The sequence below is a fragment of the Hyperolius riggenbachi genome, chromosome 9, assembly GCF_040937935.1.
Source record: "Hyperolius riggenbachi isolate aHypRig1 chromosome 9, aHypRig1.pri, whole genome shotgun sequence".
Classification (NCBI taxonomy): Eukaryota; Metazoa; Chordata; class Amphibia; order Anura; family Hyperoliidae; genus Hyperolius; species Hyperolius riggenbachi.
Window position 1 is genome coordinate 123,843,298 of NC_090654.1, and position 15,611 is coordinate 123,858,908.

Here is a 15,611-nt window from a genome sequence, read left to right on the forward strand (position 1 = left end):
TTTATCATAGTTGCGGTAATTAACATGTGTACTTCAACTTATACTCCAGTAGTATGCAAAAAGATTTTCCTAAAAGGCTTTGCATCACTTACTGGTTGTAACCTCTGGGTTTCCTTTCAGATTCATCATTCGAGGGATAGATGGCCCATATACATCTGCATCCAATAAGCCCACTGCATTTACCTAGATTTAATAAAATGCATCTATTATATATCTGAATACACACATATGTAAAGAGGCAGATATATATATATTCTTACATGTAAGCACCCAGGAGGTCCCCACACAAGTTGTTCTCAGATTTATTCTAGAAGCTACATGCCATTGGTTATTGGTAGCTGGGCTGCAGATTTAAAGGGCCTGTACATACCATCCAATATTCATTTTAATTAGCTTGTTTGTTGCTTCAGGAGTTATTGGGTTATTTGTTGATTTGGAGTGAATTCTTCTGCTGCCTAATCAGAAAGGAGGAGGAATTGCTGTATTTTGGTTATTTACTGATCAAGCTTGTTGGTAAATATCAATCAGTCCTCCACAGGTCCTAGTATATGTTTGTGCAGGACTGATTGCTAGGAGTATGGATGTGGGCAGGACAAGGCTGATGACCAAGTTTGGATCCTGTCCATGCTTTGGGCTTTCTTCCCCAAGTTCCAGCCCCAGCGTGCACAAGAGGGGATTTGGGGAACACGAAAGTTTGGATGGTCACACCACTGTTTGAATATGCACAGTTGTTTCTGTCCAATTTATTACAGATAATACTCTTGTGTGTACAGCCTTAAAGGGACTCCGAGCACTTCTCATGGGCATGCCTTTAAGACAGACGACTTCCAACAAAGTCGTGCTATGACACCTCTGGAGGAGCCTCTTGCAATGGCCATGCGGGTCACTTCCTCTTCCTGCTTCATTCAGTGATGCACTTCTCTAACTGAGAACAACAACAAATAACATTTGTAAAGCGCTTTTCTCCCATGGGACTCAAAGCGCATAAGCATGGCTCCGACCATCGTGGTACAGAGGAAGAATTTTATAAGTCTGGAAATGCCATGCTAAACAGGTGGCTTTTCAGTCTGGATTTGAATAGCTCCAGGGATGGTGCTGTCTTTACTGGGTGTGGCAGGGAGTTCCAAAGAGTAGGGGCAGCATGACAGAAGGCTCTATCTCCAGATTTTTTGAGGTGCACTCTGGGAGTGACCAAGTTTATAGAACTTGCTGATCTGAGGTTGTGAGAGGTGTGGTGCAGCTTCAGCAGGTCCTTCATGTATCCAGGGCCCAGATTGTGCAGGGATTTGAATGTCAGCAGTCCAATCTTGAAGAGTATTCTCCATTCTATTGGCAGCCAGTGCAGTGAGCGAAGGATCGGTGTAATGTGACAGTAGCGAGGCTGGTTTGTTAGCAATCTGGCAGCAGCATTCTGCACTAATTGCAGGCGACGCAGGTCCTTTTTGGGGAGGCCAGCATAAAGGGCATTGCAGTAGTCCAGCCGTGATGTGATGAAGGCGTGGACTAGGGTTGGAAGATCCTCTGGGGGAATCAGATGTTTAATCTTTGCAATGTTCTTCAGATGAAAGTAGGAAGATTTAACTACAGATGAAATGTGGTTTCTGAAACGCAATTCCCCATCGATTAGTACGCTAAGGCTGCGCACAAGGTTGGAGCTGTTTATGTCTGAATTCCCAATCCTGATTGGTGTTGCTTTAGGATAGAGCTGTTTTGATGGCGAGTGCCGGCTTTGGACAAACATGACCTCAGTTTTGTCAGCATTCAGTTTCAACCAGTTATCATTCATCCATGCCTGTAGCTCAGCTAAGCAAGAGTTTATTTTTGGGGTAGGGTCTGTTCCACCAGGTTCAAAGGACAGGTTTAGTTGTGTGTCATCGGCGTAGCAGTGGTACGTCAGGCCATGACGTAGGATAAGTGTACCGAGTGGCAACATGTAGATAGCAAACAGCAGAGGGGATAGGATTGATTCTTGTGGCACTCCGAATTGTAGAGGTGCAGGTTTGGACATTATAGGACCTAGGGATACTCTCTGTGTTCTGTCAGTCAGGAATGATCTGAACCACTGGAGGACTGATCCACTGATGCCACAGTACTCCTGCAGTCTGTTAAGCAGGATTGCGTGGTCAATTGTATCAAAAGCCGCTGAGAGATCCAACAGGATTAGGATGGAGCAGACAGGGGTGACCCGGAAGTTATAACATAGCCAAGATGGCAGCCGCGATTTTTAAAATGAAATCAAACGAAAACTATTTGGTGTAGAACGGCGATTCAGGCATCAAATGAAAAAAGCAGAGCACAAGCTACATAAAGGTATGCATCTTTAAGTACTTTGCAGTACTGGTCGGAGTCTTAAAGGCATGCCCATGAGAGGTGCTCGGAGTCCCTTTAAACCAAACCTGAACTGAAAAAAAGTCAAAACAAACATACACACATCATACTTCCTGTTTAGTCTACTCCTCAATCTCTTTCTCCTCTCCAGTGTCCTGTTTGTCCACTGTGACCAATGGAATTCTCCGTCCTTTGTTTTAAAAAACGGAAATGACCCTTTAACAGCTTCCGGGTCAGCACAATGTTCAACTGTAATATTGCCCACTTGAGCCATAGGGAAACATGGACATTATCTTGCACACCATTTTTCCTTTCAGCTATAACTGACAGCAACGGATATATAACTGACAGCAACTGATATATAACTGATATATTTGAGTTCTGACAAAATCTTGTCAGAACTGTAAGCAATCATGGTTACAATGGAATGGTGAGCTTCTGAGACAAACTGAGGCGAAGTAAATATGTAATATTAATTTGCAGGTAAATCATGTTTTTATTTTAAATCATGTTGCTTGGTTCAGGTTCACTTTAAGCAGGTCATACAAACTTCCATTTTCCGGTTTGATACCTGGCAGATTTGAGTACTGTGGAAAAAAATGTGCTGGGAATGGATGCCACAAAAATGCCAGATTGATCAATTTCTGATCCATTTTAGCCTAAAATTGTTCCTAAGTACAGAGCGGATGCATAGGACATTTTGGTTGATCAGGGCAGGGCAAGAGTGGTAGTACATCATAGCACTTCTTATCATCGAACAGTGCAACACTGTGGTTTGATTAATATTTCAATAGATTCCCTACTGGAATCTATTGAAAACCATTCTTCAGTGTATGGTAGAAATCAATCCCACTCTGAATCAATATCTCAATATCAATTAGAGAGGAATTGATCATTTGGGACTATTGGGTAGAAATCAATATGTATATTGACCTGCCTTAGCTTTTGCTGTGTGGGAATGCATATACTGTAAACTATGAAGATTCACATTTATGACAATGCTGTATAGGCTAACTGTAAGTCAGATTCAAGTAGACTTCTTGATTAATCTAGAACACATTTCACCTTTTTCCGAGTAACTTTCTTAGTTGAAATAAGTAGTACGATTTTCCCTAGCAGTACACCTGCAGGATAATTCAGAAACCTTGAATTGTAGATCTGTAATAAGGCAGATGTGACTGTACTACAGGACTATAGGTGTAACTCAAATCAGCCCAATCCAGGCTCTATGGTGTCAGGAAGGCAGACATTAGTTGCTGAAGTTACAAAGCTGTAGGTGAGAATCATTTTTAAAGTGTCAGAGAAAAGATGTGAAAGCTGCACATTAGATCACATTATATGGCTAACAAGCGGTGTCAAGGGCCCCATCTTATAAAGTTTATAAAATGCAATTTTTAGACCATTTTCTGTATCTTCAACTGCACCACAGCCCCAGGAAGTGCTGCTTTCACATCCGTAACCTTTCCGCCAGCTTAATAGTCATTAAGACCTCCATCCATGTAACTCAAACATTTACACTGTCTTAATGAGTCTCATGGCACCATGGTGATGGGATTAGAGAAACTGAAGTTTTACACCTCCAGTCACGTACTTGGACGATCATTTCAAAGTCTAGAGGCCATGGTAACGGAGACAATACATCAACAGATTCAGCTGGTAGTACACTCCTCACATCTTTACTGAAGTCATGATAAATCACATTACAAGCAGGGCAATAACATCACTAACACATTTTCAACGTACCACATAATATGAAAGATGTGACTGTTAAATTAATGAAGAAAAACAAAATATTAGTACATTTTTTAACACTTGCAGGAAATCAAAAATAGGTATACACAAAACTGTAAATAAAACATTAAAGAGACTCCGTAACAAAAATTGCATCCTGTTTTTTATCATCCTACAAGTTCCAAAAGCTATTCTAATGTGTTCTGGCTTACTGCAGCACGTTCTACTATCACCATCTCTGTAATAAATCAACTTATCTCTCTCTTGTCAGACTTGTCAGCCTGTGTCTGGAAGGCTGCCAAGTTCTTCAGTGTTGTGGTTCTGTGATGCATCTCCCCCCTCCAGGCCCCTCTCTGCACACTGCCTGTGTGTTATTTAGATTATGGCAGGTTCTCTCTGCTCTATTATCTTTTACAAGCTGGATAAATCCTCCTCTGAGCTGGCTGGGCTTTCACATACTGAGGAATTACATACAGGCAGAGCTGTCTGCACTCTGCAGGAAGAAACAGCCTGACACTTCAGTGGAAGATAGCTGCAGGGGGAAAGAAACACACAAATGATCTCTTGAGATTAAAAAGGAAGGCTGTATACAGCCTGCTTGTGTATGGATGTATTTTCTATGTGTGGACATCCTGTACATCAACCTACTTCCTGTTTTGGTGGCCATTTTGTTTGTTTATAAACAAACTTTTTAAAACGGTTTTTAACCACTTTTAATGCGGCGAGGAGCGGTGAAATTGTGACAGAGGGTAATAGGAGATGTCCCCTAACGCACTGGTATGTTTACTTTTGTGCGATTTTAACAATACAGATTCTCTTTAAGGGCTTGTTTCCACTCAAGGGGATTCACAGCATTTCCCTGCACACAAATTTGGACAGAGGAAATGCAGCCTATTGAAATTAAGTGCAGTGGAAAAAAAAAGGACAGAAGGCAGCAAAATATTACATTACGCATGCGAATGATAATAGGCATGATTTGGATGTGTACTTGCATCAGACCGAGTGTGCTTCTCGCAGACGCGCACTGCCACTGCTGGAAATGGGCCCTAATTTAAATTGTCCAAAGCTACTTATCTAACATTAAGCCAGAATTAAGGCCCTAAAATTATTTTACCACATTTGATGGGTGTGAGGACTCCTAATTTGTACAGAGGAATAAAGGCTTGGTTTTGCCCTTGTATCTGAATACTGTGTAAGTAAATGAGATGCATAGGTTCATGGGGAGGCATATTTTTTCCCCAGTAGAAGATTTGCAATAAATTTGCATTTCTATTTTATTTTTTACTCTCGACCCTGATATTTGTCCTGTCACAAGGGGTTGATATACTTTCTATGCGACCATCTGATCACTCTTGGCTTCTCACCTGTTTGTTAAAGTTAATCTATGTGTATGCTACTTACTCGTCTTGGAAGATGTCAATGCCACAGAGCAGAGTTGTCGATCTAAAGTGTTGTGGTTTTCCGACCCCCTTGCCTCACATAACTATGCACCTGCCTGCCTCTCCCCATTCATCTGATACATCATCCTTACCCCCTCACTGGTGTTCAAGTCCTGGGCATAAGTGTCCACAGAAGAAGGAAGAGAAGCAGCTGGGAGAAACGATAAGTTACTACTATGTTTCCAGGGGTTTAGGCATCCTTTATAGAGATCAGGACCACAAGGCTCCTGATGGACTTACTGGCACATTAACATGACGCACAAACCTGGTTCACTTGGGAGCTGACCATCTCATATCTCTGACACCACCGCTGCCCATGCGATTAGATCCGAAAGTGTAAGCAATGTTGTGATTGTAACGTGATTAATTAGGACATTAGGAAAGGTGTGAAGAATTTACCACTGAGTGAGTTATGGACCCGATATTGTTCCCTGTGTTGGAGAGGTTTCTTCTGCACCACCAACATCTTGTTGGGTTTAGCATTCACCCTGAGGCTGAATTACCCATGAAGCCATAATTGCTGAAGAAATTCCCATCCACTTATTCAGCCTAAAGAAGCTGCTCACAGCCACTTTCTATTTTGAGTTTTCTCACAAAGATCATTTTCCATCTTATCTAAAGAATAACTTTTCAGAACTGAAAAAGTACTAAAAATTAATTAAAAAAAAAAAAAAAAAAAAAAAAGAAGTACTATCAAACTTATTTTGAGCCAATCGTGGCATGGTGTGAGCTTTGAGAGTATTTTCTCGGTAACGTTTGAAAGCATCGCCTTTGAGAAAACTCAAGAGAAAAAAGTTATTACATAACCTTTTTCATGGTCCTATGTGAAAAAAAATCAATAAAATATTTAGTTAGCTGGAGAGAGCATCACACCTCCAGATAATGAAATTGATATCCACTTATCTACATTACTTCTACGATTTGATTTCATGAAATTATCACAGAATGCTGAAAGGGTCTGGCTGTACTGACCTTTAAAAATCTTCATCTTACATTGAGCTGCCCTGACAGTACTTCGGGAGCAAACAAGTGACCCACAATTTCTGTTTTGCTCAAAGAATCTCCTCCAAAGTTCTGAAAAATACCTCATCTGCTGGTAAGTCTAATGAGTATCTTGCAGCTAGTGCACTCCACCTAGTGGCCACGATTATTACTACAGCAAGGACTTGATTCAAACACTATAGGTAATTGCTACATTTAAAGGAAATCAGAGACAAACAATATTAAAAGATTTATACATACCTGGGGCTTCCTCCAGCCCTATCCGCACGGATCGCTCCCACGCCACCGTCCGCAGTCTTCCCAGTCTTCTGTACCGGGTCCCGTAACTTCGGCTAGGACTGCTCCGAACCATTGTATTGTTATACCTATGTGCCTTATTTAAACAATAAAAATAACAATATAAATTATCTGTGATAGCGCAGACCATCATCTTTCTTCTGAATACACTCCATGATCTACGCATGTGGTACAAGTCGGTAATATACAGACCTTTAAAGAGAACCTGAGGTGGGTTTTAAGAATCCTATTAGGACACAGAGGCTGCAGAAGGCATACAATGACCAGCCTCTGTTACTATACTATGTCCCCCCAGCCCCCCCGCCCCCCCTGCACTCTGCTGTCCCCCAGAAAAAAAAACGCTGTGCTAGCGACATGCAGCTTGTCACTAGCTGGCTGTTTACATCCAGGCTGTCATTTACCTCCGCTCCCCGCCTGTGTCCCTTCCCTACAATCAGGCGGGGAGCGGCGGTAAATTACAGCCTGGATGTTAATAGCCGGCTAGCGACAAGCTGCATGTCGATAGCACAGCGTTTTTTTTCTGGGGACAGCAGAGCGCGGGTGGGAGGGGGGGCACAGTATAGTAACAGAGGCTGATCATTGTATGCAGAACCAGCCTCTGTGTCCTAATACAATTCTTAAAACCCACCTCGGGTTCTCTTTAAAGGTTACAGACCTTTGACCTGCCCTGAGACTACAGAATCCAGGCCACCTCCAACCTCTGCCTCTCTCTGGATTACATTACTGCAGGCTGCCTTTAGAGCTAGCCTCAGTTTTTGTGCAGTCTGCCAGTGTGTTTGGTGGTTGCAACCTGTAGCCACTCCCACAGTCCATCCTTTCCTGCACGGTTTACTAGTGACACCAGGTGTCAACTACTTTGTTCTTGTGTACACAGCTATATTAACGGGTTGCCTTCTACAGAGCTGTATTTTAACCTTTTTGGAATACATTGAAACAAAGATAGATAAATTGGACTTACATGTTTACAAGCTGCAATTCCCAATGCCAGGTTAACTAAAGAAAAAAAATAAATAAATAAATATCTGAATACTGTACTGTATATACAATTTACACTACAGTTCCCCAATAAACAAATGTCAAGCAACAACTAAACTTGAAGTTTTTCAAATGAAATTCTGGCTGAAACCAGTCTGGGCATTAAAAACAACTAAGGGATTGTTCCCATTAGAAATGTTTGCATCTCCTTTTTGTATTGCATATGTTTTGCGTTCTGCAAGACTGTGGCTTCAATTCACTAAGCATTACTGCATTCGATAATGCAGAAAACAGCTGATTTTACAGATCATCTTGCCAATTCACTAAACCTATTACTGCACTGAAAAGTAAAATTACCGACTAGTAAGTTAAATTACCGACTTGTGCAGTAAATACCTCAAGAAATGGTGATAAATGGCAATTCACAAAAATTAAAGCTTTCGGTTAATCAAGTAAAAATGTTGGGTATTTATCTCCAGCTCTGACCAGTCGGTAACTTACAATTTCCATGCAGTGAAGTTGACAGATGTAAAGGCTTTTCTGTATACCTTTAGGAGTGCATATCTACACTGCATTCCAAATGAATATGCAAATTGTATTTAAGTGTCATAAAGATTAAAATATTTTTTTTTTCAATTAAACTCATGGATAGTATTGTGTCTCAGGGCTCTTTTTATCACTTAAAGCGGACCCAAACCAAACATTTTTTTAATTCAAAATATTTAGTTGCACCACTCTGACACATATTAAGATAAATAAACACTCCTTCAAGCCTATGAGCATTTCAGTGCATGCTTTTCACCCTTCTCTTTTCATAACTAGGGTTAAACAGGTGGCAGCCATTACTTCTGAGCTTAGTAGGAGGTTTTAAATCATGGGTGTGTTTGTCATCAGCTACCCTCCCTCACAGGGGCGTCGTCTATGTGAAATCTCACACAAGCTGAGATCACCTCCCCTGTGACATCATCAGTAGCAGCCTGTGTTTTTTTTTTTATCTCCTCCACCAGTCTGCCGGATTCTGTCCCGGCAATATGAAAGGAAGGAAGGGGTTCCTCCAATAAATGTAAATTATATATTTGCCATCATGCAGCTGAAAAAAGGCTGCTACTTATTATTATAATTTGGAATATACATTTTATTTCTGAAATCTTGTATTTTTAATTTGGGTCCATTTTAAATCAATCTTCGAACACCTCTGACCATTAGTTTGCCAGGTGAGCCCCGACTAAAGGAAAAACTACAAAAAAAAGGGCGTTCCACGTTATTAAGCAGACTACCATTTTCAAGCAATATGAGAAAGAAAAAATGATCTCTCTGCTGCCAAAAGAGTGAAATAGTTGATTGCCTTGTAATGTTAATGGAGGAAACACCGCTCTACCCCACCAATGGATAGTTGTGCTGGACCAGGTTAGCAAGACCTCAGAAATACTTCGACAAAAGGAAGGTCCGCATCAATTCACATCGAATCTCAAGCTGACATGTTTCGGACCTACTGGTCCTTAATCATAGCTATGATTAAGGACCAGTAGGTCCGAAACATGTCAGCTTGAGATTCGATGTTTTAATACAGGACATGTCCTGACAATAAAGAGGATTCGTGGTGAATTGGTGCGGACCTTCCTTTTGTCGAAGTTGATTGCCTTGGACAAGATATGAAAACCTTTATATTTCACGAAAACTCAAGCATTATCATCGTACTGATAAAAGATTTGTGGCTAACTCAGAGCACACACTGGATTGTGCAGATAAAAGCAAAATGAGAAAGGGTTCTGCCAGGTAAATACATCAGATTAGGAGAGCAGCTGCTAAAATGCCATAACAAGGCAGCAAACAGGTATTTGAAGCTGCTGGTGCCTCTGGAGTCCTGTGAGCAAATGCATAAACCTTCTATTAACCACCTGGGCGTTACGGACGAGCTCATCTTGTCCAGTAACGCCGCGGTGGATTGCTCAGGTCCTGGTGGGCCGATTTGCATAATTTTTTTTTAAAAACACGCAGCTAGCACTTTTCCACATAAATCACCCCTCCAAGGAGAATTTTTATTATTGCTATACAGAATACATACAGTATAAAGTTGAAGCCAGTAAAGTAATTATGGCCACACCTAGTTATTAGCTAGATATCGTAAAGAGAGATCAAACAAAAACAGTCTGTCAAGTGTTCATAAAACGTAACATTTATTATAATGATATAAAAGTCAGGTATGTGAACATCAATAAAACATCAGTTCCATAAACATGTCAATGTATCAATACAATGTCAGTGTATCGAATTGATACAATATACAGCCTAGGCTGCATATTGTATCCGAAACAAAAATGCAACTGATGTTTTATTGCTATTCGCATACCTGACTTCTACATCATTATAATAAATGTCAAGTTTTATGACTACTTGACAAACTTTCACTGGGCCTTTAAACCCTAAACCTTTTTTTGTTTAGCTCTCTTTACGATATCATACTTTATAAAGTGGCAACAAATTCCGTGGTGCTGTGCAGCATAAGAAACCAACATGGGATACACACAGGGGCGTAACTAGGAATTACTGGGCCAACTTGCAAAACTTTGGATGCCACTCCCTCCCCCCCCCCCCCCAAAGAAAAAAAAGATTATTCCCTTTAAAGGAAAACTGAGATAAAATCCAGCCCCATGTAGTCCATTTGCTTGATTGCCACCCTGCTGCAGTGGAGTCCACGATCCAGCCCAGTTGCACTTCCTTATGCTTGCGCAGTCCTGGATACGCATGCACCCACGACCACCCTATACAAGCACAATTACAGGCTTAGCGGGCTGCACATGTGCAGATTGCTCCTGGCAGTGGGAGCACAATTGGGGGACATGCACAGCTGGAACCACGCATGAGCAGTGGAGTGCGACTGGGTAGTCTGGTAATTTACTGCTAGAAAACGTAGTGGCCCAAGAGGACAGCGATCAAGAAGACAGACTACTAGGGGGTGAAGGAAGCCCCAGGTAAGTATAAATCTATACATCTATCTTTAAATCAATCACAGGTACACTTTAAAAGATACCAGAGCCTAAGTGTCCAGCTAAAATGGTGGCTACACGCATGTGTGTGCAGATGTCCTCATCCTTACCACTCCTCCCATTTACCGCCACCCCACCTTTCGTTTTGTATGAAAAAGACCCCGTTAGTTTATGTTAGTCGCCTAAGTCGCACACTACTGAGCGTGCGCAGGCCTCATGGCACGCCTCCTTGACTACGCTTCTATGGCCCGGAACATTCTGCACATGTGCATGTACAAGGCTTGTAAAGACATGTGGAGAGCGTTCCCAGCAACGGGGATGCGGTCAAAGAGGCTTGCCACCAGGCCGGTGCATGTGCGGTAGTGCGCAACTTGGGTGTCTCATTCAAACGGAGGGGGGCAGGGGTATGAGGGAGGAGCGGTAAGGATGAGCATCTCTGAAAACACATTACATGTAGTGGCTGTAGCCAGGGCTGCAGAGTCTGAGTAATTTGGTGTACCTGGAGTCGGTGGTTTCATAAACTGAGGAGTCGGAGTTGGAGTCTGATTTTTGTACCGACTCTACAGCCCTGGCTGTAGCCACCATTACAGTGTACAGAGGCTTTAGTATCCTATGTTGACATAGAGCACCCCTGGCCTTGCCTCACAATTGCTCCTACACACACACACACACATACATACATACACACACACACACAACCCCCCCCCCCCCCCACACACACTGTACATACAAGCGCACACACCACACCTCCCCCCCAACACCACACTACGTTCCCCCCCACACACACACACCAAACATTAGGAAAGGCACAAGCAGATTAAAAACAGAACAAACACCAAAGTAATATATTCACACCCACACTATGATCACCACTCCTTCTACAGGCAGCCTGCATGAGCCCTCTGTCTCTGTCTTCCCTCTTAGCTCAGGCACAGGCAGGCACGCTGTAATACACTGGTGGTCTTCTTCCTTTACAGGACAGGACCACCATGTGCATGAGGGAGCGGGGCAGTGAATTAAGAAAACCTTGCCGAAGTCTGCATGACTGGATGTGCACTGTGTCCTAGTGCCCAACCCTTGCCCTGCTGCTGGTAACAGCAAACTGCACAGCCTGCCTAAGTCAGGCAAGTTACACTTACAGATGCCAGCCTGTGTGTTAATCTACAAGGGCAGACGGCCCCTCCACTCGGGCCCCCCACGTACTCCCCTCTACCCGGGACCCCTGCGATTGAGGGGCCTGCAGGCCGTATTGTTACAACACTGGATACACAATAATACAGACAATGATAAACACAAAATATAGACATTGGTACAGAATTCAGAAAAGGCAGGCACAAATGTAGCATGATTAGCAAAATGTATAGCAATTTCCAAGACACAAAAGGGTGAGAGAGCCCTGCCCAAATGAGTAAGACAGCCCGAGGTGGGCTCATAAAAAAAACAAACAAAAAAAACAAACAAACTGTAGGCTACCTGATCCGGGGGGCTGAGTGGATCAGGTAGCTGCAAAAAAACCCAGCTCCCCGCCACGCCCGTTGGCCACACTGGCCCACTTTCACTTTTGTGACCTCTGGGTCACAACGCTGAGAGGAGAGATTGATTCTTTCATTCACAGCGTGCAGGGAGGCGGGGCAGCGACAGGGGGCATGGCCAGGGAGAGAGAGCTGCCCAATGGCAGCTCCGGAAACCCAGTTGGATCACCCCAGGTGGGCATTTTAAACAGGGAACCCCTCCCCCCATGTTTGCCTCCGAGATAGCGACAAATATGGTCACTATTCTCGGGGGGCCATAACGTGGTGGTGGGGGGCAGAGAGTGACGGTGTGGGAACGCAGAGGCATGTCATTAGGCAGAGAACATGCCTCTGTGTCCCATCTGCTCCCCCATGGAACTGCCTTGGGTTCTCTTTAAGGGTACATTAGTACACTATACCATAAATGTGTGAATAGTAAATAAACACTCAACTCTTTGAAAAGATAGTTTAACAATAAAAGAAATAGTAAAAAACAAAAACAAAAAACTTCTGAGCAAGGAGAGTATCAATTCAGTACTGAAATTGGAGTGGTTAAGATGTAGTTTTTGCTTCTTTTATTGCGGAGCCACCCCTATCTTCCTAACTTTTGTGTGTAAATGCAGAGTGGTGAATGATTGGGATGTGCACAATCAAGGGCGTAGCAATAGCCATAGCAGCGGCTATGGGGTCCTGGAGCATAGGGGGCCCATTGGGCACTTAATGTATTCACCATTAACCACTTCACAACTGAGAGGTTTTACCCCTTGAGCACCAGAGCAATTTTCACCTTTCAGCGCTCCTTCCATGCATTCGTCTATGACTCTATTATTACTTATCGCAATGAAATGAACTATATCTTGTTTTTTTGGCCACCAATTAGGCTTTCTTTAGGTGGGACATTATGCCAAGAATTATTTTATTCTAAAAGTGTTTTAATGGGAAAATAGGAAAAAATGTGAGAATTTTTTTTTTTCAGTTTCCGCCCATTATAGTTTTTAAATAATGCATACTACTGTAATTAAAACCCATGAAATTTATTTTCCCAATTGTCCCGGTTATAAAACCGTTTAAAATTATGTCCCTATCACAATGTTTATTTGAAAATAAAGGTGCATGTTTTTCAGTTTTGCGTCTATCCCTAATTACAAGCCCATTACAAGCCCATAGTTTATAAAGTAACAGTGTTATACCCTCTTGACATAAATATTTAAAAAGTGAAGTCCCTAAGGTAACTATTTATGTATTTTAATGTAATGGTTTTTTTTTTTTAAATCACAAAAAAAATAAAAAAAAAATTGGGAAGTGTGGGAGGTAAGGAGTTAATTTTTTGTGTAAAACTAATGTATTTGTAGATGAAAAATGCTTTAGGGTGTAGTTTTACTATTTGGCCACAAGATGGCCACAGTAACTTTTTGTTTATGCGACCTGGAAGGAAGTAGGGACGATCGGAAAAGAGCAAATTCCGTTCCTCCGGATTTCGCGGATTTAGCCAGCGCTGAATCCCGTCTCTATGAAAATTCTGCCGGATTTTTGCGAAATTCCACGAAATTCCGGCGGAAAAATTAACAGCACGCAGTTGCTGTTGAATGATTTTATGGGGATGTATGTGTGTCTTTTGGAGGGAGGAAGTAAGTCTGCTCCAAGAAGTTTCAGCATGTAATGTTGGTGGTATAATGGTTAGGATAGCAGCCTACCAAGCACTAGACCTGGGTTTGATTCCCGGCCAATGTATGTAAGCTGGCTTTTGAAATCCTACAATTCCCTAAGCAAGCTCATTTTCTCTTGGATATATCGCAATGGTACATGCTAGGCTGGCTTCAGCATGTAGCATAGTGTGTTGTGTTGGTGGTATAATGGTTAGGATAGCAGCCTACAGAGCGGTAGGCCTGGGTTCGATTCCTGGCCAATGTATGTGAGTTGGCTTTTGACATCCTACAAATCCCTAAGCAAGCTCATTTTTCTCTTGGATATATCATAATGGTACATGCTAGGCTGGCTTCAGCATGTAGTGTTGGTGGTGGTATAGTGGTGAAGAGAGCTGCCTACCAAGCATTAGACCTGGGTTCGATTCCCGGCCAAGGTATGTAAGCTGGCTTTTGAAATCCTTCAATTCCCTGGAAGACAAGACCCTCCTCCCAGAAATACTTATTAGGCAGAAATCAGTTCGGTGGGAAAAAAAAATTGAATTCCGCGGAATTTCATATTTTTCTGCGGAAATTCCGCCATAGTGATATAGCAAGTCCGTTCCGTCACAACGGAACGGAATCATCAAATTCCGGCCGGAATCACGGAATTTTCAATTCCGCAGAATCCAGCGACCATCCCTAGTAGGAAGTACGCTTGCAGGAAGTCTTATGAGGCTGGGAAACTTTTTTTTTTTCACAATGATCGCTGCTTCTCATAGAAGCAGCCGGTCATTGCAGGGGGCTTAGATCAACGAACGGGAACGGTTTTTCCCGTTCCATTGATCTCCGAGCGGGCGGCGGCGTGCACGAGAGCAGGGATGCGCGCACATGCGAGCGGGAGCGCGGGCAGCGGCGAAAGCGCGGGAGGTGCGGATATCTCTGTCCCTGGGGGTGAAAGGATGGGAAAAGGGACGGAGATATCCGCACCTATGGGGGTAAAGTGGTTAACTTTTGGGGGTTTCTCCACACTCTGACTTTGTCTCAGTGCAGTTTTGATTGCATGAGAATGTAAATTGCCCAATTAGCTCACATCCATAGGGTAGGGGCAGGTGGCAATGCCTGAGAGTGCCTGCATCTGAGGGCCCCATGAAAGTTTTCCTATGGGGCCTTATGATCTCTAGCTATGCCTCTGTATGCTTGTAGCCAAGACCTGTTATTTCTTTCTTAACTAGAATTTTTATATTTATTTATGAGCAATAAACCTTTTATAAAAGTTATCATTGTAGCAAAAACGAATATTTGGTATTTGGTTTTAGTACATTAGAGTTGGGATAGGGGAATCACCCTTTAGTTTCACTGTGCAGCTTTACCAGTGATTACATCAATCTATTTATGGCCTCTGAACGCCATCTGTTGATTAACTGCAATTATGACTGATGGTCAGTTAAAGAAAACCTTCTATAAAGAATATACAGTATGTTTTATTTGAAATGTAAGTTAAAGGCCTCCTGCACACTACATGCGATAATGATTTTTTTAATCTAACCCGATTTTTGATTCCGATTAAAAAACGTACTGCATGCTGCCACGTTTTTTTAACTGGAATCAAAAATCGGCCGTATGAAAAAAAAAAATCCCATGTAGTGTGCAAGAGGCCTAAAGTTGCTCTGTGATCTCTGAAATTAACCACTTCAGCCCGCAGGTGTTTTCACCTTT

General features: G+C 42.5%; 1 protein-coding gene across 4 annotated transcripts in view; it reads right to left on the reverse strand.

Moving 5' to 3' along the window:
- NUBPL (NUBP iron-sulfur cluster assembly factor, mitochondrial) overlaps positions 1-15,611 on the reverse strand; it is a 78,149-nt gene that overhangs the window by 43,883 nt on the left and 18,655 nt on the right. For 2 of the 4 annotated variants that reach the window (XM_068253461.1, XM_068253460.1), the window contains exons 3-5: positions 7,756-7,790; positions 6,741-6,873; positions 93-183 (exon numbers count right to left, since the gene is read on the reverse strand). In XM_068253461.1, coding sequence (XP_068109562.1) covers positions 93-183; positions 6,741-6,873; positions 7,756-7,790 — 259 coding nt within the window. Of the gene's footprint in view, positions 1-92; positions 184-6,740; positions 6,874-7,755; positions 7,791-15,611 lie in introns of those variants that run through there. The other 2 variants (XM_068253459.1, XM_068253462.1) reach the window with 2 other exon arrangements.